The sequence below is a fragment of the Diceros bicornis genome, chromosome 10 (genome assembly GCF_020826845.1).
Source record: "Diceros bicornis minor isolate mBicDic1 chromosome 10, mDicBic1.mat.cur, whole genome shotgun sequence".
Lineage (NCBI taxonomy): Eukaryota > Metazoa > Chordata > Mammalia > Perissodactyla > Rhinocerotidae > Diceros > Diceros bicornis.
In genome coordinates this window covers 1,575,397-1,601,219 of record NC_080749.1, presented here as the reverse complement: position 1 = coordinate 1,601,219, position 25,823 = coordinate 1,575,397, and the positions used below count along the sequence as shown (strand labels likewise).

Genomic DNA, 25,823 nt, shown 5'->3' with positions numbered 1-25,823 from the left:
GATGCGCAGCAGGTAGCTCATCTTCCTGATAGAGCCCTGCCATCCCCTAAAGGAAGGTAACCTTGCAGTAACTAACCATCTTTTTTGTCTAGTGTAACTTCCTTGTTCCTGATCCCTTCTGCCTATAAAAGTCTTTCATTTTGTACAGTTTCTTGGAGCTCCTTTCTCTCTGCTAGACTGGATGCTGCTTGATTCATGAACTGTTGTATAAAGCCAACAAGATGTTTAAAATTTACTCACTATTATTTTGTTTTGTACCAGTTTGGTGGCAGCAGTGGGATCCAAAGGAGACATCTGATGGCTTAAGGGATGAGAAACACAGGCATTGGTACCTGCAAAACCTTTGAGTTCTCCATCCTTTTTGCTGTTTCTGAGGGCCGTGGGTAAGTTCCTCTCGGATCTGAGATCCACTGTCTTTGCGTTGAGCTCCCGATCTAACTGGCTTTCCAGTCCAAGGTCAATGGGTCAGTCTCAATTGACAAGATGCTCTATCAGAGCATCAGTATTAGCCCTTGGCTAGTCCCCTGCGCCAGACAAAGGCTTAGCAGGTCAGCTTGAGTTGGCAGATGATTCTACCAGGATCCTGAATCCCTGGCCCTTGCTTAGTCAACAGTCCCTATTTGTTGGGGTCTGCTGGTTGAGTCTGCAGTCTCCATGTGTTAGGGTCTGCTGGTTCAGTCTGTAGTTTTTGGTAATGGAGAGGAGTGGAAGAAATGTGTGCTCCATGCACACCCAGTCTTTGAAAACTTCCCACGTACATTTTACATACATTTTGCCCTCTGTTGACTGTAGATGGGTTCTAAGGAAATGGTGAAGCACAGTGAAGAGGAATTGTGGATATCTGCATGACTATCTTGAGGAGTGCCGCCCCCTCAACCTGAACAGCCACCCAGCACTACTAGAAATGAAAGACATCCCATCACCATGGATTGGAAGACTCCTTATTGTGACGATGTCAGCATTATCCCAAGAGATCAACAAATCCAGTGCAGTCCTTATCAAAATCCCAAGGACGTTTTGTGCTGAAATAGAAAAAAAAACATCCTAAAATTCTTATGGTATCTCAAGTAAGCCCAGATACCAAAAATAATCTTGAAAGGAGATACTAAGTTGGAGGACTGATTCTTCCTTGTTGAAAACTTACTGCAAATCTACAGTACCAAAACAGCATTGAAATGGCGTAAAGACAGCCATATTGACCAATGGAAACAGAATTGAGAGCCCAGAAATTAACCGTCACCGTGTGATCAAATGATGTTTGACAAGGGTGCCAAGATTATTCAATGAGGAAAAGTCTTCTCGACAAGTTGTCTTGGAAAAAGTGGATATCTACTTGCAAAAAATCAACTTGGACCCTTACCTAACACCACATACAAAGCTTAATTCCCAATAAATCAAAGACCTAAATGTAAGAGCTAAAACTATAATACCCTTAGAAGAAAACAGCAGGGCGACAGGAGACAAAGGTTAAATCCTTCTCCCCAATGGGCTGTTGAAAAGGGCTTTTTAAGGGCAAAAGAGTGGGTGCGGGAATGTTGGGGGCAGTCCTAGGCATTTTGCACAAGAAGATTTTCATATTCTGTAATACACCCCACATTCAAAAGGCAGTGTCCTTAACATGATCGGCAGAGGAGTTCTTGGTCTCCCAGGTCATCCTCCAGTCACTTGTGCAGCCACAGTTTGAGTCTTGCCAGCCGTCTTGTGGTTTACTGGCTCAAACCAGTTGAAACTTGCTCAAGGAGCAAAAACGGAGTTTTTGAAAAACAACTCATGGCCCAAGACTAGATCCTTAGTAAATATCATATGGAATGTGGCTTAAGAAAGTAGTCTCCAAGGGACCGTTGATAAAAATCTGGTTGGGGCCCCACTTGATTTTGGGCTTGGTTTTGGCCCTGGCTATGGTATCTGTGCAGGGATGTATGGATATGCAAAATGTGGAATATACATACAACATCATATTATTCATCCTTAACAAAGGAAGGAAATTCTAAGATATGACACACCATGGGTGAAACTTCAGGATATTACTCTAAATGAAATAAGCCAGTCACAAAAATACAACCTTGTGTGATTTCCCTTCTATGAGTTTCCTGAAATCGCCAGATGCATAGAGACAGAAAGTAGAACGGTGTTTGCCAAGATCTGGGAGGAGAAGGAATGGGGGGTATTCATGAATGGGTATAGAGTTTCAGTTTTGCAAGATGAGAAGAGCTCTGAAGATGGATCATAGTGATGATTGCACAGCAATATTAATGTATTCAATACACTTAAAGCGTACTTAATGTATCGATGGGGCCTGATAACTTGTCCTGGCTGAGCACGTGCTTGTGCTATTGCACATCTTACCCCTCACTGTACAGTTGGGAAACTGGCCCAGACCACAGGATGTAGTCAGAGTCCCGAAGACTAGACAGAGCTCCAGCTTCCTTGGCCAAGGCTCTGCCCCTTCTCTCAGGTTTCCTTTGGTAATGAGAGGTATTAAGATCCTAGGGGGTTGCTGCCCACCCCTGTCCATATGGGGTCATATTCCTCTCCTCATCATCGCATATGCACAGGCACAGCCACTCACACTGATTTCTCATGTGGGGGCCATGGAGGTGCAGTCAAGGAAGAGCCGACACCGGGGAAATGATAAGAGGCAGGAGGGAGAGAGGTTGGCGGCAGCTCTCTCACGGGGCCATAGCATCCGTTCTCCTAGGTATATGCCCAGGGCCCCATAGATGGGCAGAGGAATCCCTATGGTTCCTAAGTTTCTACCTGTTCCAGACCCATCTCTGGCCCAGCTTGGCGAGCACAAGACTGGAGTCCTGCAGTCCACCTCTGTGGGTACCCAGAACTGTGATGAGCACATCCTCCTCTTGTGTAGGCATTGGTAACAGAAGAGAAGATCTCAGTGAGGGTCCTCCTGTATAAAGTGGAGTGCATCCAGCCGGTGATTCCAAGGGTTCCAGTCACTCGCAACGTGTCTGTTGGACTAGGTTCTCTGTTGATGACCTACTATGCTCTGAAACGCTGAGAAAATGCTTTCTACCCACTTGAGATCATTTAGGCTTGGGGGCTTGGGCGGATGAGAAGTTGGGATAAGGAAGAAGATGCCAGAGCATTAGACACCAAGTCTAGAGACGAGAGAGAAGACCAGTCCTTGTTCTCATCTGGAGGTCCAGAGGTCCTCATCTGGCAGCAGGGTCATTGTCCTGGTTGAGGTTGGATGTCTCAGGAATGAAGAAGACACCTGGTGGGGGAAAGCAAGATGGGGGAAAAGGTAGGCTCCCGAGATTCCTCCAACTCCCTCGAAGGTGACAGGTCCTGCTCTTTTACCCCTAGGAGTCTGGGCATCCTCTCTCTTGAGGACAACTGAATAAAGGTTCTTTTCTGTTTGATGGCATTTTGGCAAGGGCTGCAGTGCTAGTGCTTGCCACCAGGGGACGAGCAGCCACTTGTGTTAGTGGTGGCCAGTGACTTTTTGTTTTTATTTTTTTTCAGCTGTATTGAGATATACTTGATATACAGCACTCTGCAAGTTAACATTGCTGTGTGGTATATTTGAAAGTTGCTAAGAGAGTAGATCCTAAAACTTCTCATTACCAGGAAAAAACCTTTTATTTTTGTTTGGTGATTGACGTTAAATGAACTTATTTTGGTAACAATTACATGGTTATTACATAACATATATTACATATTACATACAAATTACATAATATATATATACATCGAGTCCTGCTGCTGTAAACCTGGAATTTACATGGTGCCCACTGAACTTTACTTGACTCCTGGAGCAGTGAAGAGTCAAGCAGAGGTCTTTCAGGCTGTCCCCTTGCCTCAGAAACAACTTGTACCTCCTATTACTAGTGTTCATATCCACAATCAAAGTTAGTCAGAAGCAGGGGGAGGGGTGCAAGATCTTCCCATGTACTCATTCAGCAGCTGTGCACTGAGGACTCACCCTGTGCCAGGTGCCCTGGTGGGCCAAAGTGCAGGATGAAAATGACCAAGTGGTCCCTGCCTGCCAGGAGCTCACAGTCTAGAGGGGAAATGGACAAAAGCAAAGACATGAGAAAGAAAAGAGCAAGTGCTGTAGAGAAACACAGCAGGAGGCTGTGAGTGAGGGCTGGGCGTCACTGGGTAGGAAGGTCTGAAAGGCCTCACTGGGATGGAATTTGCTGGGACCAGAATGACAAGAGGGAACCAGACCTGCACGACTCTGACAGCAGTGTGTCAGGGAGATGGCACCACTGGTCCTGAGTCTCACAGGCAGAAGTGAGTTTGGCCAGAGGAGGTTAGAAATGTGGCCAGTGCAGCTGGAGGGAGGCTGGGAGGAGAGAACAGGAGCTGGGGTGGAAGGTAGGACCAGGGCCTGGTAGGCTGTGTCAGTTACCTTTCCCTCTCTGACTTCATTGCCCCTAACCTTGCTTTTCAAAACTACAAATGTTGACTATCTCACAATTTGAGTGGATCAGCAATCCGGCATATTTTAGCTGAGTGCCTCTGCCTCAGTGAGTTTAACAGGTTGGTGCTGTGGCCTCAACTGAGGCTCAACTGGGGGAGGACTTGCCCCCAAGTTCACTCTCAGCCTTCAGGGTTCAGTTTGGACTGAGAGCCTGAGTTTCTTTCTGTCTGGTGGCCTGGGCACCCCCGTGCTTCTCTCCTGTATAGGCCTCCACATTGTGCAGCCCCAAACACTGGTATTTGATTCCTCAGTTACAGGGAATCGATAGAGTGTGTGTGAGAGAGAGAGATGGAACATGAAAGAAGGAGTAAGAGGAAGTGAGAGACTTTGTTAGTTAAAATTTAGACTAGACATCCCATCACTTTGGCTGTTATTATGTTCAGAAGCCAGTTACTAACTACTTAGTGGTTCCACGGGGATGGCTATACCATGGGTGGGGCTTACTGGGTACCACTGTAGAGGTTGCCCACTTCATAGGCCAAGATGAGGCACTTGGGTCTCATTCTCCACAAAACAGTAAACAATTGAATGGTTTTATGCCGCAGGATGGCAGTATCTAAATTTCCATTAGCTTCAACCCCCCCATCATGCTAACCTGAATATGAGGCCAGGTTGGAAGCGACTGTTCCAATATCATATTGCTAGAACCCAGGCCTGTTCTGAGTGGTGTTCTGTGCTACATATCACCCCTTCTTATTATTATTCCATCTCTAAGTTTAGGTACATGTGACACTAGCCCACAGGGGTAATAGATATTATGTCATATACACCGGGTAACGTCCCTAGGAAGTAGACTCTAGCTTGATCCTCATGGTGCAGGTTTGGAGACTGGGGAGGACCTGAGTGGCACAAGGACTTTCCCAGGATGCAGAACTGGTAAGAAAAAGAAGGTCTGCATTCATCCCTGTCTCCTCAAAGCTACAACCCAACTTAGGTTTCCAGAGAGCTGTGGCTATGGCTGTGTATGCTCCTTGTGTACAGTTCAGGAGATGATATGGGGGAGGAGGCTGAGCGGCCCGGGCCCAGGGGCAGCTCTGGACAAGTATGATTGAGGGACGGGGCCCAGGTAAAGGAATCTTGAAAAATGATCTACTTCCTTGGTCATAGACCCCGACAGATCTTAGAACTCTGGTAACCAGGCACCCACAGGCCCCCATCCAGCTCACTTGATTGGAGACAGTCAACAGGCAAAAATATTTTGTTGTTGTATCCCAACTTTTGGAGAATCTGGACTCAAAATAAGCCAGAAAGAGAATCTTTTTGGCGTTTCCGACGTTGGCTCAGCCATCATCCCCGATGCCTCTGGGCATCTGGCAGGAGGCAGTGCCGGCCAGGACACAATTGTGATCCCACCTGAGCATCACCACACCCCTTGCCCCTCATCGTGTGTGTGTGTCTGTGTGTCTTTGAAGAGGCGGGAAGGCAGGGCATGAGGGGTAGGTCATTCCTGGGCAGGAGCTGGTGGTTAGGTGTCGGAAGCCTGGTGGGTCTGTCATGTTCATACCCCAGGTCGTGGCTGGCAGCATGAGAATGTGAGCTCCTCCACTCATATGTTACCGAGCCATGGAGGTTTGATCTCCTTCCCTTCCTGACCACAGTTCTTTGCAGGGATGTCCCTCTGTGACTGAACAGAGGAGCAGACTTTCTCTTGGGGGTTGACCCCAGTGGCAGTGTGCAGCCAGCCCCTGATTCCTTCTGGCCCAGCTCCCGGGCAGTCTTTGCAAAACTCCACTCAGGAGGTTGTCGAGAAGATGCCCAATGGTTTCAACTCCAACTCACTAGACAAGGGGCAGGTGCATGAGGCCACAAACACCATCTAGTGCTGCTCTGAGGTGAGAGCAGGAGCAGAGGGTCTCCACACTCAGGACCTTGGGATGATGGGGTTGGACCAGAACTTGGGTGGGACCAGACTGGGGCTGTCCCTTTTTCAAGCTAAAGGGGATGTACATGCAGGTCACCTTGCCTGATTCGGAGGTGAGCTGCCATGACCCTCTTACCCTTGCTCAGTGTGAGCTTCTGGAGGCCACTGAGACAGAGTCAGAGTGTAAAGGGGACCGCAGCCTGGGTGCCCCTGGAAGGGAAGTGGGATCATTTCTGTGTTTAGAAGGACACATGGAAAGTTAGCTATATGGGTGAACCTTTCTCTTTATCCAGCTCCAGCGCCAGCTACAGAGCTCCAGCCAGCAGCAGAAGCAGAGCAGTGGGCAGTGGTGGAGGTAGAGCTGGCTCCAGCTCTGTTGACATCACCCCTTCTAGCGCTGGAGCCAGCGTCCCCTCTATCAGCAGTGTTGGCTCTGGAGCAAGGGCCAACATCGGCTCCAGCAGGAGTGAGAACTGCTGAGCTGGAGTCACCTGGACCATCATTTCTAGTGGGAAGTCCATCTCCACCTGTGCTTGTTAAGCAGCGTGAGAAGAAGCCTAACATCATGGCCTTCCCTCCTAAGCTGGTGGTGGAGCAGTTGACCGTGATGGATGCGGTGAGCAGCTGGGCTCTCAGGGCGGGGTGGGGTAGGCCTTCCCTCTGCCATTATTGCCCTAGACCTGATCTAGACTCCTATGATCTGTACCCAAATCCTGGCTCCACTCCTTACCAACCATACCACCTGGACAACTTTCTGAACACCTAATACATTGCTGTCCACCTGCAGACCGTAGAGGTGGACATTAAGAGGACCTGTTGCAAGGAGTGGCTGTGCCAACTCCATGAGGTAGAAGAGATGGAAAGCTGGGCAGGGCCTGGTCTATCAGTAAGGAGGGGAACTCACTGTGTGCAGCCAGATCCCTGGTGGCCCAACTGTCTGCTCAGGAGGCTCAAGAGACTCAGGACCTGATGCGTACTTCACTACAAGGGAGACAGACAAGGATAGTGGTTGTAGCTGCCATGGGGGAATGTGCATCAGAATGGGGAGTGGGACCAGAGGGGGTATCCCGGTGGTGGAAGATGCCCCCTTGGGATGAGCCGAGTTGAGCCACCGTCTGGAGCTTGGAGTTATCCAGGACAGGGTAGGTGCAAATGACCCTCTCCCTTCCCTGCCAGTTTTGAGTCCTGGGTCATCCTGTGCTGGGTGTCCTCGGTGGACAGGGAAGGAAACCTAGGGATTCTCGTAAGGCTCAGGCCACATCCTGAGCTTCCTGAGCTCCAGCTCTAAACTGTGACCCTATGTGGGACTTTGGGGGCTGTGGGCACAGAACTGGCATGTGGTAGGGCTGGGTGACACTCCCCTTGTTCCCCAGGAGCTTTTCCGGAAGGTGTTGCCCTCTCAGTGCCTGGTCTCCACCTGGGGCAAGAGGAACAAGCCCAGCAATGAGCACCTGGCACCCACTCTCCAGGCCACCCTCGACCACATCAGAAGGGTGGCCAGCCTCGTCATCACCCCCTGCCTCGGGGACCCGTGCATGAGGGTGCCAGACAGGGCTAGGGTGGTGGAGCACTGGATCCAGGTGGCCCAGGTATGCTGTGGGAGGCCTAGTGGAGCCCCTCTCTGGAGCCTTGGGAACTGACTCTCCACCTTTATCAGCTCCCAGGATTGAAGTGTGGTCTAAGCCCCTGCACAGTCTCTAGGCCCTTCCTGCCTGGGGCCCACTGATCTTGACTCCAGGTCCCAGTGGGAGGATTCTCACTTCCTACCTGACTCCTTCCCTGGATTCAGCTAAAATCCTCCTCCCTGTGAGTGTTACTCTTTGGGTCCTAAATGTGCCCTTCTGGGGCTCCCTGAGCATCTGTCTCATCCAGGAGAGGAGATTTAAATAGAAGGGGACCGAAGCTAGAGCAAGCGGAACTGCAGCGCCCCACCTCACAGCTCACTCTCTTCCCTTCCCCAGGAGTGCAAGATCCTGAAGAACTCCTCGCCCTGCACTGTCATCTCTGCTCTGCAGAAAACCTCCACAAACCACCTGAAGAACACACAGCGGAAGTTTCCTTGTGGGTAGTGCCCCTCTCCATAGGAGGACCAGGGTGGATGGGGGATCTCCTGTATGTCTGCCATTGGCCCCTCAGTCAGCTGGGAACTCCTGGAAGGCAGCAAATGCTGGGGACAAGGCCTGGGCCTCGGCAGGCAGTCTCTAAGCCTCCTGGTGTCCTTAGTGCACCAGTTCTGTTTCAGGACTTGGTTTCTCTAAATGTCAGGTACTGGGTTGAGCCACATTAGAGATTTTCAAGTGTTCATAGCTACAGAACTCGACTCCCAGTTGAAACTCAAAGTGGTCAAAAGACAGCTGCTCTGTAGAGCTGGGGAGTGGAGACCCCAATGACCAACAGGAGAGTCCCCTCCCAGTCCCACGAGACCTTAGCGCTCAGTGGATCCCAGTGAGAACGCTCTTCCAGGGAGGTTGAATCTCTCGGGTTGTCAAAGAAAAGGGATTTGCACTCAGACCCCTCACATTATCCCTAAATTTATCTTTCCCTCTTTCCCCTCCCCTCAGGGAGATCCCTGAAAAACTTAAGAAGCGCTATAGCCAAGACAAGTCCTTGAGCAGAGAACTGATGACCAAGGTAAAGTGGAGCCTAGGGGACTGGAAAGAGAGGAGGAGTAGGGGGAGAGGGACTGAGCATGCTGTGGTTTTGATAGTTTCTGACTTGAACTTTCTCTGAGACATTCCCGTCTATCTTGTCCAAGTTAACAAGCAGAGGGATCTGTTTGGCCCATGGGCCTGTGGGGTGCTGTTTTTGCACAGGAGGCCCTGGTCACGGGACACAGTGGTGTTAGCTGGGCTGTTCCAGAATATGTTGCCGAGCTGTTGCCATCAGCAGGTCTCTGGCTTCCATGCACGTCAATCTTGATGGATGTAGCTTCTTCCAGGCTGTTGGGTGGTTGGGGGGGGTTAGCCCTCAGCCTTCCTGAGGACAGGAAGCCAGGCCCCAGCAGCTCCTTCTGTCTTCACCATATCTCCAGGGGTGGGTACCCTGCCTGCCCCAGGGACGGGCACAGCAGGGGATTCCCCTGGCCCAAGTGGACAAACAGGCTGCTCATCCTTGGGTCTGAACGGCTGGACCAGAGACAGATGTGTGTGCATTCTGGGACTCCCCACTGGACCCCTAGAGCAGTCACTCAAGTCAACCACAGGAGTCTCACCTGAGTGCCTGGTTGGCAATAACATAGGCCCTAGGTGGCTTATGAGTAGCGTCTAGGCAACTGATGGATTCTTAGTGGATCCTGCTGAAAGGACGTTAAGAGCTTCATGTAAACGAGGGAGCAAAGCGTCCTGTCACCTCCTTACTTGTGGATCAGAGGTGACACCTTGCGAGTCCAGTTCCCGAGTGGATAAAGAAAGAGTTCAGTGCAGGGGAATATCCTGAGGGGTTCTTTGGCGAGGAGAAGCCTTTGGCATGGCCTCTGTCCCAGCCTGGGGGCCAGACACTCCACGGGACTAGGCAGGAGCCACTCAACCAGACTCCAAAAACGCCCCATCCTCTCCATCCATGGCTCGGCCCAGGACCCATATTTGAGAGCTCAGGGGAAAGGACACTTGTCAGTGGTGAGGATGGGGGTTAGGTGAGGATGTTGGAGCAAGGCCTGTGGCTGGTAGGGGCAAGTGGCCTCTTCTCTGTGGGCCCCTGAGCAACTCACTGCCCCTGTTTGGGCCTCTGTCTCCTCATCAGGGAAATGGAGGGTCATCATGTGGTGCAGGCCTCACAGGGTGGTAATGAGGTAAGAGGGAGGAAAGGAATGTGGGAGCTTTCTGCCTGCTCCACCTGGAGGGGTGAGGGTGAGAAAAATGGTGACAGTCATGTGACATTGTGTCCTCAGGAGAACTGTGAGGTAGCTGGAGTTCTCACACATTCCAGATGAGGAGACAGGCTCGGGGAGGCCAGACCACAAGCCCAAGCTCACACCCAGAGTAAGAGTTGGAGCTGGGCTTGTTCTGGAATCACAAGACTTTGGAGGGTGGAGTGGCATTGGTACCAGTTGACTCGAATCAGATGTCCAGGGTCAGAGGCCAGTGGTGCTGGAGAGAAATGGGGCAAGGGGAGTATGGCCCGCTGACACTGTCCTCGACTCTGACAGGAGCGGCCCTCCACGTTTGCCTCCAGGAGAGCAACCCCCAGAGAGTGCAGGAGAAGCAGCAGCAGCAGCAGCAGCAGGTGAGTGTGCCTGTGGGGGAGGGGCTCTGCTCTCCCAGCTGGAGGCCTCAAATCAAGAGAGAGGGACCCTTCCTCTTGGTGCTACAGTGCCTGAATCCCCCAGTAGAAGTGACCAGAAGGAGGGCCTGGAAGAGCTGGTGCAGGATGGGTTTGTTGTGGGGAGGGCCAGGGACCACATACCCTGTGATTTGCCAGAAGCCGGCCCTGGGAGGTGAGGAGGAGGAGTGTGGTGTTCTTGGGGTGTGAAGGGAGGAAGAATTGAGGGGAGGCTGTTAAGGGTCCTAGGCTGCTCCTCGTGGGATCCCTGGTGTGGGCCAGGAGGCTGAAGGTGAGGATTTTTCAGGGGAGGGTCTGCAGGGAGCTGACTTGAGAGCAAGGGCTCATCCCACGTGTACCCCGGTGTCACAGGGTGACGTCCCCTATCTTGGCACATTCCTTGGTGACCTGTTGATGCTGCGTCTGGCGATGGGTGATTATCTCCAGGTGGGTGAACCTGAGGACCAGGCAGGGGACTAGGTTCCTGAGTCTTGGGATGCGGGATACCCCGCACTGAGCTCTGAGCTCTCAGCACTTGGCACATCTCCTCTCATGAGAGCCTCGCAGCTGCCCCTGGGAGCTGGGGCATCAGGCCCATCTTAGGGATGAGTGAACAGAGGCTCCGCCTGAGACACCCATTCTGGTTACTCAGGCTGGGGAAGCTCAGAGCTGCCTGATGGCACAGCTGCGTGAGGTTTTATCTGAGCTGGACTCATCTTCTCCCTCCCATGCTGCCCATGGAAGGTGAGAGAAGTCGGGCCCCTCCAAGTCAGACAGCACATAAGTGGCTGAGCAGTCCCCTCTGCCTGAGGCCTCAGCCTCAAAGTCTGTCATCAGAGAGGTCTGTGCTGCCAAGTCCCTCAGCCTCATCCCCATGTCCTCCTTCTCTGGAGCCCAGAGCCCGGCCTAGGTCCAAGTCCTCTTTTCTCTGCATGCCCCACCCCCTCTGGGGACCTGGCAGTAGTGCAACATGAGAAGGGGTGGGCATAGGGGGCTAGTCAGGCTTAGGGGGCTCTGTCTGATGGACTCTGGCTCTCTGCCTTCCAGGGGAATGAGATCAACCTTGAGAAAAGTACTGAGGTGAGCGGCTGTGGCTCTCCCTGCAGGGGAGGGGAAGGAGGTGGAAATCAGAGACCTTCTGGGCAGAACAGTCCCTGGCTCCACCCCCTGTATCTTACATTGAGTGGAAGAGTTTGATAACAGAGAAGTGGGAGACCCATCCAATTGGCGGGTGGGTTGAGGGGAGGATGGCCTCAAGGAAAACTTCCTGGAGGAGGGGCTGATTATTCCCCTTCTGAGAACAAGTAGAGCCTGGGTGGAACTGGAGGGAAGTAGGGTTTCCAGGACTGGTCCCCTGCCCCACTCCTCACCCCCCACAAGGCCCCTGCAGCATCCCCCACACAGTCCCTGTCTCCATCCTCTCCTTCCCTCTGGTCCCAGGAACACCGAGTCATGAGGGAGATCCTGCTGCTCCAGGTGGCTGCAAAGAATTACAACCAGAGCCCGAGGACCGATTTGGGGCCTGGTTCCAGGACATGGAGTTGCTCAACGAGAATGATAGGTGAGGGTGGGCAGGAGTTGTGTGAGGGCAGGGGTGGATTCTCCCTGTTGGCCAGTCTAGAGAGCCTGTCTCAGTGGCCCCCCAGTCAGCCCTAGGCCTTATTGCGTGGTGACCTGTGGGACATCCAGAATCCAGCTGCTGGGCAGTCAGTGGGGAGACACCAGAGGTGTGGATCCTGGTAGGCTCACAAATGCCTCTCTGTCCTGTAGCTACAGCCTGTCCTGCCAGCTAGGGCCCCAGGCCTAGTTGGCCAGCAGAATACTCAAGGCCAAGAAGAACCGGCTGTCATCAAGGTCAGGGGTGAGTGAGTGTCTGGGCCGGGGTGACTGACTCCTAGGGGTTCAGTAAGGCTTTCAGGCTAAACATGGCCTTGGGGAGTCGGACAGCTGGCACTGGGATCTCAGCTCCACTACTGAGCAGTCCTGTGACTGGGGTGACTCTCTTCAGCTTCCTGAGACTCCGTTTCCTCCTCTGTGAAATAGGTGTTACTAAATGATCACTCTCGTGGCAGGGACGAATGGGGTACTGGTGGCTGACAGCACTGAGCACAGGGTCTGGAGCACCCAGTGCAGTGGGGACAAGGTGCGGGGCCATGATTCTGAGGGAGGACCCCCAAGATAACCTGACTCTTCTACTCAGACCCCAGGCCCCAACACCGAGCCCCATACCAGTGGCCGATCACAGCCCCATCCTCAGCAGTGGGGACACAGCTGGGAGGCTTGCGATGCACAGGCCCAGCTCCTCACACATGACAGGAAGGGGAGTATTGTAAGCTGATTCCTGGGGCCCCCTGGAGTCCAAGAGAGAGGGGATGACCCCACCCCAGCTCCCTGACATCTCTACCCCAGCACCTATTCACCCATTGGGGAGGGACAGTAGTTATTTGTTGTAAATAATAAATGCCATATTTGAATATTATATTCAAGTCCTGTTCCCTTTACAGCCTGGGAGTTGTGGTGTGGTTCTGTCGCTTTCTGTAGGCATGTGAGAGAGACACAGAATCTCACATTTCTCCTTGAATCAAGAACTCTTCTGGGTCATCAGCTTATTGTATGTGGGAGAAGGGAGAAGGGCCAGCCCCTTCCCTGACTAGTTGGGACACACCCAAGTCCCCCTAACTCAGAGGACAAGTTCATTTCAGTATCATTCATTTCCTCCAGGAGCAGACACGACTCCATGCCCATTCTCTTGGGATTTAAAGGTTGAAGGTACTTTCACAGGCAGAGCAACAACCACTGAATTGTGGGTGTGTTTAAAACAGCACTACCCAGGATCATGTCATGCCACAGGCAGGGGCTGCCATTCTACGTTCTGGAGGAACAGGGACTGTATCCTACTTCTCTTGTTGAGGTTTCTTCTGACCAAATTTTAGGAACTTGTAGTTTTCTAGTTCAATCTCTGGAATTGCATCAGCTGTACCTGAGGAAAACAATGTAAAATGATCAAAACGTGCACGTGGAGAAGACAAGGCCCAAGGAAGGTCATTTACAAATGAACTAAAGGCAGGCAAGATTTTCCCTCCTGAGGCCCCTCTAGGGGCTCCATGTTCACCCCGACCTAGATTTGAATCCTGCTGGGATCCTTGTCCAGGACTCTGAAGTCCTTTTCCTGCTTGTTTTGTATCCAAGGGGAAAGTTTTGTGACGCAGCTTTAAGGCTACAGCTGGGCCTCGTTCCATAAACATGACTGCTCCCTGTGAACTAGGATTTTCAGCACCCCTGCCTTCCTTATGCCATTCCCTTTAGGGCAGAAATTCCCTAGAAGGCCCCCAGCCTCCTCCCTGGCTTGGCCTGATGGATCCCGGGTGAGCTCTACTTTCCCAGGATAAGGGACCATAATCCTGGCCAGTCAGTGACCCCACATTGTCCCTTGCTGTCCAGGGTGACTTCTAAGCCCGTGTCATTCTGAGGTCCATGGTCTTGGACCATCCTCCAGTTTACATGCTCAGTGTTGGTGTTACCAACTCGTCCAAATGGGGCAATTTGGCCCAAAACTTTAAAGTGTGTCACCCCTGGGTGGTTGTGTTTTTTTCCCCAGTCTTGTGCTATGGTTACATTACAACCACTTGCTGGGGTGTGAACCCTGTTTGGAGCTTTGAAAGATGAGGCATGACAGGGGTGTGGGGGTGTCCAGCAGGGAATGCCACGGAAATGATGATCCATGGACGTGCATGAACACAGCCTTACCAATTAAAATGCTGAAATGCTTCCCATCTGGTTGTGAACAGAAACTGCTCTGAGCCCACACCAAGAACCCTCCCCATGACTAGAAGATTTCAAAGGGTTACTAAGTCGCATTTTGAACCTCATCCCTCCAGAACACCCTGTAAGACAAGCGCCAGAGGAATTGCTTGACACTTGTGAGTTATCCCCTCCTTTCTGATGGCTGCAAGTGTCACCCAGACACACAAGCTGGACTCTGCCAAGGAAGCCTTCTCAGGACAGCCAGAAGCTGTCGCTGGTTCCCAGCATCCCAGGCCCTTCCTGACATGGCAGAGCCACCCAGGAAAGTGATTTGGCAATGGAAAGAATGGGAAGGCCGTACTTTCCCTCCAAAGAGAAAGAGAAGTGCCAACAGCAAAAGCTTGATCCCTCAAATAGACAATTAAATCCCAACAAGCAGTGGGTTCTTGTCAGATTACTGATGCCGAAAAGGCCTCTTTTGATAATAGCATGATCCCCCAACTGCCATGTTCATCTACATGAATCAAATTTCCAACACATATGGATCTAAAATCTGAGGGAAATCTGGTATTTCCTTAGATGCAACTCTGAATTAGCATGCAACAAATAACATAAAAGTGGAGACTTAGAAGTAAATATCTAATTTGAGAACATAGACATCAAAGTGCTTTTGAAATAATATTTTGGAATCTATTGGAATATTACACAAAAAGAATAATCCACTTTAAGTAGATTTTACTGTGACTGTGAGGGGAAAAACTGAATCATCCCGTGAAGTTTATAACTCGCTGCTGACTTGAAAGTAGAAATAAATAATGTATGTAGTAAAAGAAAATGAGAGAACAGCATGAAAAAGGAAGATCTTTCTCTCCTCACCTGAAACTCAACCTCTCACCTCAGAAAGAAACCGCTGTCTATATTTTCTATGTCACGCAGCAGAGTTTAACAAAAGAAACGTATTGGTATGTTTTAAAGTTTCAAGAGCTTAAAGCAAGGAAACATTAGGGACGCTGCCAAGAGACTTCACTGAGGTGTCTGCTCCATTTCATCTGCTGTCAGGACGTCCTTCTTGGCCCCTCACTTTCTCTGCCTCGCTAGCAAGTCTGTCCGCCATCAGAGCTATCACCAGTCTCTCTTCTGTGCTCTTCACTGCCCTTTCCTCCTTCCTGATACCTTCCTCAGTCACCAGAAATTGTTGGCAGTGGAGCTGTGGAATGCCCAGAGCAGCTCCTGGAGTCATCCCTGCCAAATCTGAAGACTGGCAGGAGTGGGCATGGGACCTGGAGTGCAGACCGCCTGCGAGCACACCTGGCAGGGATTCACCTGTGTGACTAGGTGCAAGTTTTTGCAACGCTTTGGCAAGATTGAAAGGACTTACTAGTTGTCCTGCACTGCTGCAGGCCTGGAGTCCTTGTGGTCTCTCAGGCCAGCAGACCTGGTGGGGCTGGTCCAAGGTGTCCTCCCAGAGACCCGTCATTGCCAAGATGGGATGGGATTCTAGTAACCTGCCTCTTGAATATGTCACTGGACATCCTCAAAGGGATGAAGATGCTTAAACCAGGCTTTGGTTCGGACTGGTTCCCACAGTCACACTGCTTCCTCTGTGAAGACGTGACTATTATCCATCTTTTCCTCTTGCCCTATAAAAATAAATCATGAAATTGAGTCAAATGATAAAGGAAGCCTGCCTTTTTAGGACAATTATCCTGGCTGTTTTGTACTTCCACCCTCCCTCTATCCTCTGGAGATAGATCTGACCTGCGTCCTGGGACATCATCAGATTTGCATCAAGAACAGAAAGCTCAAGGTCAAAACTCAAGGCTACTCCAGATCATTTCTCCTCCCCCATCCTGTTAACACCCCTCCCTGTTTGAGTGTGATTCTATTCTCTTCTTGTCCTTGTCACTCTCAACCGCACAAGTCCTGACAATCCCTCTCAGGACTGTCGGTCCCCAGTCTTTTACTAAATCCCAAATCCTACCATTTCTGTGTTTTCTGACTACTCATTTGCTTAATCCATTGACCACTTGGTGTTCATAGCTCCTTTAGAAGTTAAATCAATAGTGACATTATCAACCAGCCCCTGTTAGTGACTTACTCCCATATCTCAGATGTTCACATAACCCAAATGGTGATATTCAAAAGTAAATAATTCAGGAAACATTCACCCACACAAATTCCTGATCTCTAATATTTTTATTCAAACACTTATACAGTAGATACCTGTCTTTCAAGTTCAGAAGTAATGCCAGATCACCGATCCTCACCTTAATTTCCTCCTACACCTATCAATCCTGGATTCCATGGACTATGATCTCAATAATTTCCTTGGAATAATAAAAAATTCTCTACCACTCATTTATGTTGTAAACCTCCAAACCAAGATGATCCTAATTATCTGCCATGCCATAGCTACTGCTGGTCTTACAACAAGCTCAAGAAAAATCACGAAACATGATCTTTTGGTACCACTGTAAATACAAAACCATCTGCATCAACTGGGAAGCACCCATAATGCCTGAAAATTTTGTTCTCTTTCTTTGTGTTTGCTCAATAACAAAAAGACAAATCAATTTAAAAAATGGGCAAGGGACCAGAATAGATTTTTTCCAATGAGGACATACTAGTGGCCAAGAGGTGTATGAAAAGGTGTTTGGCATCACTAATCAGGGAATGCAAATCAAAACCACAATGAGCTATCACTTCACACCTGTTAAGATGGCGATTATCAAAAAACTGAAGATGGCAAATGTTGCTGAGGATGTGGAGAAAAGGAACCCTTGTGGGAATGTAAACTAGTACAGCCATTATGGAAAACAGTATGGAGCTTCCTCCAAAAGTTAAAACTTGCATGTGATTCAGCAATGCCATTTCTGGTATATACCAACAGGAATTGAAATCAGGGTCTCAAAGACATACCTGCACTCTAATGTTCATTGAAGCTAATTCACAATAACCAAGATACAGAACTAACCTAAATATCACTGATGGATGAAGCATAAAGAAATGGAATATTAGTCAACCTTGAAAAAAGAAGGAATTCCTGCCATTTTTGACAACATGGATGGACCTAGAAGACATGATGTTAAGTGAAATAAGGCAGACAGAGAAAGACAAATACTCACTTATATGTGGAATCTAAAATAGTCAAACTCATAGAAGCAGAGGTTAGAATGGTGCTTACCAGGGGCTGGGGGGATGGAGAAATGAATAGCTGATGGTCAAATGATACAAAATTTCAGTTATCAAGATAAATAAGTCCTGGAGATGTAGGACAAGCATAGTGCCTACAGCTGACAAGACTGTATTGCATACGTCACATTTGCTAATAGAGTAGACATTAAGAGTTCTTACCACAGAATAATAGTAATAAAGGTGGTGAGAGAAAACTTTGGGAGGTGATGTATATGTTTTTGGCCTTGATGGTGGTGACAGTCTCAAGGGTGTATGCTTATGTCCAAATTCATCAAGCTGTATATGGAAAAGTATGATATAATCGTTGATTCTTCTGCATCTTGAAATACACCTTGTCCTCATCACAAGATAAAAAAATTTGTAACTATGTATGGGGACGGATGTTAACTGGACTTATCGTGGTGATCATTTCAACATATATACAAACATTGAATCATTATGGTGTACCGCTGAAACTAATATAATGTTGTATGTCAACTTTACCTCAATAAAAAAAGTATAACAGAGAAAACCATTTGAATATTGTAAATGGGTTCAGTGAATCCCTGAAACTGCCCCATTCCCATATGAGAGTTACAGGAAGCAGAGAGGATGAAGTAAGATGGAAGAAAGTTGTACAAAACAGTATTCAAATTAAAATCATTTAAGTTGCTATCAGCTCCTTGTGGCAAAGTTTTGTGAGCACTTATCTTTCACATTTTTCCTGGAAAAGCATACTTTCAGATCCAACCCATAATAGTTTCATCATTTGCTCTAATAAGACAATTTCAACTTAATAAATAAAACCAAAAGCATCCCTATGTATGAATAAAGTTAGTGAACTTTACAGAGAAAAGAGCATATTTGCACAATCTCAATAAAGGAAAGAGAAGAACTGTATGATGATCGATTCTCATTCAAGCTTATCTTTGAAAGCCAGTAAAACCAGGTTATCTTTTCAAGGATGTGTGTAGAGCTGTCAGCCTTGGAAGTCAGAAATAGCGATCTCCTCTGGTGCAAAGGGCAGGCTTGCTTACTGCCTAGTAAAATAAAAATAACACCCCTCCCTGGGGCAAATGTCAGCAGACTTCCCGCCCATTATCAAAGATTTGAGTTCCTTAAGCTCTGAGTTCTTACAACCCTCTGCATGTCACCTGGCCCACTGTGTATCACCCTGTAGGAAGTGGGATTTAGTGACATGGTGCAAATGCTGATACTCTGGCCACCGCCATTGCTGTGTTATTAAGTCCTTTGTCTCTGACCCACGGGTCTCATGTTTTTTGACAACATCTATAAGACTATGGTAGGCTGACTTATTAGCTTGCAGATAAGGTAAAATATCAGACCTTTCATAGTTCCTCACAAGCCCTTTAAGTAACTAGTAGTCTTAGGAACAGAAAGCTAACCTGAAGAATATGCATGGATGGTCTTCATAGAAAACTTCATGTAAACAAAACTTTAATAATTCTCTCTGACCTCTTTTATTTCTACCCCAAGTATAAGGAGAGGCACCAAGCTATTACAGACCTAGGGCTTGTGCAAGCCACCTGGAGACCTAGTGACCAGAAACTTCCCATGGAGAGAAAAGACAGATGGACATATTTCCAAAATGGACTCATATGCCTACCGATCATCCAAAAGATAGTACATTATCTTAATGTATGATGATTTGATTTATTAAAATCTTGTGATGGGCCAAAGATACACTTCTAAGAGGAGCGAGGCACATGGCAGTTGTAAGCAGATTAACACGTTTGGTGAATATCAAACTCTAAACTAAACAGTGTTCTAAACAATTATAAGGTACAACAAATTTAATTAGGTCAATTAAATGATAATTAATGGTATGCCTGATTATTACTCTGCAATAATGAACAAGAAACTCATGTAAATAACTATAATTGGTCTTACTTTAAAATATGATAGTCAAGACTGTTTGAGATAAGCTGGAGGGAAGGAAAGGGAGAAATAGATAGCTGCTCTGAAGCCACACCCAAGGCAGCTGGATCTACGTGTTACCCAGGAGATCGAGGCAGATGGCTGTGTGCCTAGATCCTCCTTGAACTGTGGTTCTCAGGGATGTCACGGGGCTGAAGCAGCTTCCTGAATCGTGTTTACATGTCTATGTGTATAATACCCCTGACCATGCGGATGAACCACCATTCAATCATCCCTTACACCCCTCTAATTAACAATTAGGTTTCAAAATCATTGTATCATTACATGATCATTTATTCCTCAAACTTGTAGGATACCGAGCTAAAAGAAAATCAAATTTAAATGGCTGCTTTTCTTTGAATGACCAAGATTTTCTTTCACACTTGGAATCCGGATTAGAGGATAAATCCATCAAGTCAATGGAAACAACTTAAGAAATGGACAGAGGGATATTTCATTCCTATATACACAGTTTCCACTGTGGCAAAAACAGTTACATTTTAAAAAATTAAAATTTTTTGAAATTTTATAGATATTAAAGACTTTGTTTTGCTTATATTCCCTTTGGGTTACCAAATCAAACTCACTCTTTAATGGGCATTTCTAGCATTGAGTGTTAATAACAGCAGCTTTTTAAAATTCTTATTTTTCCCAGGTCAAAGACCAAGGGCAGAGGTCATCAAGAGGTCAAGTCTAATCTACCTACGGATGTGGCAGGCTTAACTATGGATGTTCAAGCCAAACATTGCCAGCAGAAACACATCTCTTTACCCATAGGTGAGTTTTTACTAGTAATCACAGAGACTTAAGAATATCAAAGGAAATTCTGTTTGTTTGTCTTTTTTTTGTGAGGGGGACCTGCCCTGGGCTAACATCCAGTGTCAATCCCCACCTTTTTTACTGAGGAAGACCGGCTCTGGGCTAACATCCGTGCCCATACTCCTCTACTTTATACGGGACGCTGCCACAGCATGGCTTAACAAGCAGTGCATCGGTGTGTGCCTGGGACGCGAACCGGCAAACCCTGTGCCGCCGCAGTGGAGTGCGCGCACTTAACCGCTTGCACCACCGGGCAGGCACTCAAAGGAAATTCTTTATTAAGAACCAAAGTTATAGATTCCTATCTTGGGTTCATTACTTTGAATTTTTGACCCAAATCATATATATCGATTGGACCATGTTCATTTCTATGATCTTTGGACCATTCAGCCTACAGCTGAAGAGAAACAGATACGACACCAATATCTTATCCTCTCTGAAGTCCAACGGAGAGCCCCTGGAGTCAGACGTTTTAAAGACAAGAAAAAGTCATCCTTCTGAACAGAGAGAGTTGAGGGTATTCAAACATTCAACTTTAAATTGTTAACATGACTCGTTAGAATGTGATGGAGCAAGCATAATACCTTCTAAGTTTCAAGATTTTTCTCCAGAATACTGAGATGGATGACCTTGAAGGCCAGTTTCCCCATAAATGTCTTTATTCAGTGATAAAATTAATTTCCCTATAAAATAATTCCCATAAAAATATATCATAATCTCTCACTAAAAGAAAACAAAGCAAATTGAGCAGTTGAATAGCAGTGTAATAAATTCCATACAAGGATCTTACTGCAACGTTATGTATAATAGTGAAACTGGATGTAATCCCATTTCTATCAAAGAAGAAGTAAACAGATTATGGTATTCCTGTTCTTTGGAATACCTCTAAAACATCTAAAATGGTAAGTTAGAATGATGTGCACTGATAAGGGGAGACGTCTATGATATATGGTTTGGGAAACAGCAAATTGCAAAACGATGTAGTTATGTAATTTATGTTAAAAAACTTTATGTGTATTTATAAATTCATAGGAAATGTCCAGAAGAATAAACCCCACCCTGTTAACAACAGTCCCCTCTGAGTAGGGAAGTGAGTTTTCAGGGAAGGGGATGCAAGGGGAGGGTTTCACTTTATACAGATCTGTGTAATTTCACATTTTTAACAGTATGTATTTGTTTCATAATTAGAAAAATGAGTGATGTGACCATTTGGTGCAGGCCAACCGTATTATGTTCACCAGTCTCTGTACTGTATGTTACTGCACAGCACAGACTGTAGGAGAAAGCCCAGAGGAGCAATGAAGACAAAGAAGACACGACACCTGCAAAAAGTCAGTGCAGTATTTCTACGTTACAAACTTTCCAGGTGAGTGATGGTCAGTATCTACTGCTCCAGCTCTCGCAATAAACCTAGAACGATCCCAGGGTAAGCAAGAGGACCAAGCCCCACTAGTCCACTCCCTGCCAGAGATCTGTTTGTGCAGGGTGACTGCCATCAAGCAGATAATGGACTCAGGATGGGGCGTGTGCCTTTGGTGAGGCTGGCAGAGCGGCACAAGTGGAACACCAGCCAAGTGCACACACCTGAGAGGCGGAGTTCCAGGTGGAGACTCAAAATGTACCAAGAAATTTTGCGAAGTGAAGGAAGTTACTCGACCTATCTGAGCCTCAGTGGTTCCCCCCTGAAAATGGGGATCACAGGCCTACTTCACAGAGCTGTTGGGGAAGATACATAAAAGTGCCTGTGACAGCCAGGCACTTTATTAACAAAGTCGTATCTGACTTCAAAATAATCGATGAAAAGAATAATGTTGATGAGACCAACGACGAGATGCCCACCTTCGTAAGCAGCCGCATCAGCATGAGAATGAGAGGAGCTCTGACTAAGCAGGGTTCTTCACAGCTCCACTCGAGAGGACGAACAGGGGATACCCCAGGATAAGTCGCTGTTGTACAGTGACTCGTGTAGTAAGGGTGTGTCCCTAAAGACACTGTGAAATACAGTTACACACAGTGGCTCCCAGGAAACAACTACAAAGCAATCAACACAGCAGATAGGAATGGGAAAGGGGCGAGCAGAGGAGGGTCAGAGCCACAAAATCTGATGGAAGACATTGAACCACGACAAGAGGCCAGCTCTGTCAACAGCTGCTGTGGTTGCGCCAGGAGATCAAACGTCTGAGAAAGCCATTGTGGGGACTGCTGGGAGCACAGTGGTCACTGCAGCCACACCACAACAGCAGTGCATCAGAGCACACAGACCCCGAAACTTTCCTCTCCATTAATTCTTATTTTAAGATGATGAAAATCCTCATGTTACAATGTTTCCTTCCAACCCTTGTGGATGAGTGTCATCAAAATCCCCTGAAGAGGGCACAGGCCACAGTAGGATGGAACACCGGGGGATGGGGGAGCAGCGCTGCACCTGACCACACGGACTATCACCCAGGCCTATTCAACACGAGAGAAGAACCCAAGGATGTGGTCTAATGAGAATTCCCTGTCTTGCCACATTCAGAGTCACCACAGAGATTCTTGTCCATTCTTTACAAAAATGTTAAAGAATTCATGTGTCATTAATTCATAAAGAGGCAAATTCTTGACAAAGTGTCAGGGTCCATTTCCATGACTAGGTTTTTCAATTGTTTTGATAGTACCCCACATTCAGGAATCGGAAATATAACCTATTGGGATGTGTAATATAAACAAGGACTTTTTTTCATGTAGATCAATGCCCAGATTTTTAGGGAGGACATAAGTCATGAAAGTTGCTAACCACTCCTCCACAGGTTTCAATAAAACTTTTAAGTTAATTTACCAATCTCAGTAAAAGAGAATTTGGCAATTCAAATTTTTTGTTTCTGCATTCAAGCGTATACTACAGCCAAGAGAATGAGCAGAAAAAAATTAACAAGAAGATCTTGCTTGCATTTCATCTTTTGCAAAGAAGCAGGATATTTTATGCTCTGTTCCTTTCACTATTCTAATCAATTTTTAAAGAAACGGTACATCTGACTATCCCTGGGCATGTTTTATCCGGGACCTTTGCCGGAATCCAAAGCAGAGATGTTAAGGCTGATGGATTTCAAATGCTGCTCAAGTGCTGTCTACCTTACACATCCCTCTCCCAAAGGTGGACCACTAGTCTCTTCCTGAGGGATCAGAGTCATCACCTGTGTCCCCGAGAGACTGGCCACTCAGGCCTGAGCTGAGATTAGGCGATCAATCTAAGAGGCAAAATGCTTAAGCTATTCTCATCTTAAGGATGCTGTTTCAGAGGCCTCTGCACTGGAATGTGTTGGTGAAAGCGGCCTACTAGATACTGCCTGGGAATTGGGTTGCTCTCCTCCACTCTTAGCAGATCCTGGGGAAACCAATGATTAACCTCAAGGATGCCTCAACTTCCACATCTGCAAAAAAGGCAAGCAACAGCCACTGTTACCACCCTGCAAAGCTCTTAAATTGTGCTTGCAAGAGCCACCACAAGGGGGGATTTCTCCCAAAAGCTGATGAAATGATGGCACTTTGGCTGGAGAAGGCAGAGGGCAGCAGGCAAAGTGGAAAGCTTCTGGGATGTCAAACCAGTTCTCATAAGCATTTTAGAGAAGAACCTGGCCCTGGACTAGGTAGGAGGCTGTGGAAAGACCCACAGGCACACAGGTGGGAGGAAGAATCAAGCCACGGAGGGAGGCGGTATGGAAGAGGGGCGAGTCCAGCTTCAGTTTTGGACAAAAGCAGTTGCACGCTGCAGGCCCTCAGCTGCCCATGCAGCAGCCACACCCTCCTAACTCCCTGGTCCCGCTCGTTCTGTCACATCCCTCCGGGACTCAGTCCACGTGCAGCGGGTGCAGGACAAGTATTCGCAGCCAATGGTGGTTTGGCCCTTGGCCAAGCGCACACCACACTGTTCCTCCCACCCAGGGCTTGGCACCGCCCCGTGCCCAGAGCATCCTGGGAGTTGTAGTCCTGCAGCTCCTAAGAACTAGCACCAGCTTCGTCACACCCTGACAATCCCTTTCTCCCTCCGTCCTCCCCAAAGATAACCAGTATCTTACCAGTGAACACTGTAAGTCAAGTTTGTCTTCTTACACAAGTGCTTTATTACAGAACAATTTAAACAATATACAAAAATAAACAAAATAGCATAGTAGGCCCATCACCCAGCTTCAACAAATACTAATCATCTGCCATTTTTGTTTCTCCATGCTCCATCCCATTCCCACCTCACTTTGTTATTCTTTTAGCCCTTTGTCTGTGTGTGTGTAGGGTAAGATGTATGCACACTGAAAGGCAGAAATATTAACCGTACAGTTTTGGCAAATTAACATGCTCATGTAACCTTCACCCCTTTAACAATAGAATATTTCCATAACCCCCAGAAAACTCCTTCCTGTTCCTTCCCAGGCAATTTTTTCCTTCCCCCAAGGCAACCACTGTTCTGGTTTTTTCACCATAGGTTCATCTTGGCTGAAATCCTCCCACGTGTATTGTTTTCTGTCCAGCTTGCCTCCCTCGGCACGAGGTTGATGAGACTCACCCAGCATGTGTGTGTCAGCGTTTGCTCCTCGGCACGGCTGAGGGCGTTCTGCTCTGTGGATGCCCCGCAGTGCTCTCATCTTCCTCCTGGGGATGTGCGGGTCATCTCCTGTGAACGTTCTTGTATAAACGCTTTTTGTATGCTGTTTGATTCCTTTATTAGCATTTAAGTGACACACCTTTGCAGTTTTTAGTCGTTGATCAAGATTATAATATGCATCCTTAACATATCACAGCCTACCTAGAATTAATTGTGCACCAGTTTAATCAATGTAAAATATGGAAGCCTTGCTACAGAACAGTTCCATTTACCTCTGTCTGTCTTTGTGCTATTGGTGTCATAAATTTTACATCTATCCATGTTGTAAATCCCACAGTACAGTGTTATAATTTTTGCTTTAAATAGTCATAAGTCTTTCAAAGAAATTAAGAGAAAAAAGTTAAGTATTTGGAGGGAGATGCTTTGAGGCTCTGCAAAGGTACTGTTTCTTCTTAAGTTTCACCCACAGTTTTTGCATTCATCAGTCAGTCTTGCCCACAGTAATTATTACTGTGGTGTTCTAGTGGCGATTTTCTATTTCCTGCTATCCAGCCACATTTATTATTTGGAATTCTGTGAGGAAGATTCCCCCCCTCCCTCTCCCTTCCTTCTTCCTTTCTTTCTCTCTTTCTCTCATTCTTTTTTTCCCCTTTTTTTTCTTTCTTTCTTCCTTTCCTTCCTTTCTCATTTAATCTTTTTTATATCAGTATAGACTCATGGATATTTATTTTATTCTCTGGGTAATAATCCAATGTTATCGTTATTTCTTTTGTTGCTCACAGTTTTCCAGCTTGAGCCACTGGGATGTCTTTCAGATTGATTCCTTTTGACACATCTCATCATTTTCTGTGTTTTTTTAAAGCACTTGCCTACTCTCTGGCACTACAAGATGCTGCAGGCTCACCTTGTATTTTCCATCTCCAGCCCTAGAATCAGCCATTCCTCCAAGAAAACCTGGTTCTTTTTATTGGAGAAAGATATTTAGAAACCAAGATCAGGGAGCTAGG

The 25,823-nt window shown here is 47.4% G+C and overlaps 1 protein-coding gene and 1 long non-coding RNA gene across 3 annotated transcripts in view; both read left to right on the top strand.

Annotated features, from left to right (window-relative positions):
- Nucleotides 1–25,823, top strand: part of LOC131410581 (uncharacterized) — a 189,955-nt gene that overhangs the window by 66,448 nt on the left and 97,684 nt on the right. The gene's annotated exons all lie outside the window — the stretch shown is intronic.
- LOC131410574 (ral guanine nucleotide dissociation stimulator-like) overlaps nt 3,115–25,823 on the top strand; it is a 148,519-nt gene continuing 125,810 nt past the window's right edge. Inside the window, exons 1-6 of one of the 2 annotated variants that reach the window (XM_058548694.1) lie at nt 3,115–3,262; nt 6,602–6,924; nt 8,270–8,369; nt 8,870–8,939; nt 10,453–10,529; nt 20,077–20,187. In XM_058548694.1, coding sequence (XP_058404677.1) covers nt 3,220–3,262; nt 6,602–6,924; nt 8,270–8,369; nt 8,870–8,919 — 516 coding nt within the window. In that variant the 5' untranslated portion in view covers nt 3,115–3,219 and the 3' untranslated portion in view covers nt 8,920–8,939; nt 10,453–10,529; nt 20,077–20,187. Of the gene's footprint in view, nt 3,263–6,601; nt 6,925–8,269; nt 8,370–8,869; nt 8,940–10,452; nt 10,536–20,076; nt 20,188–25,823 lie in introns of those variants that run through there. The other variant, XM_058548693.1, reaches the window with a different exon arrangement.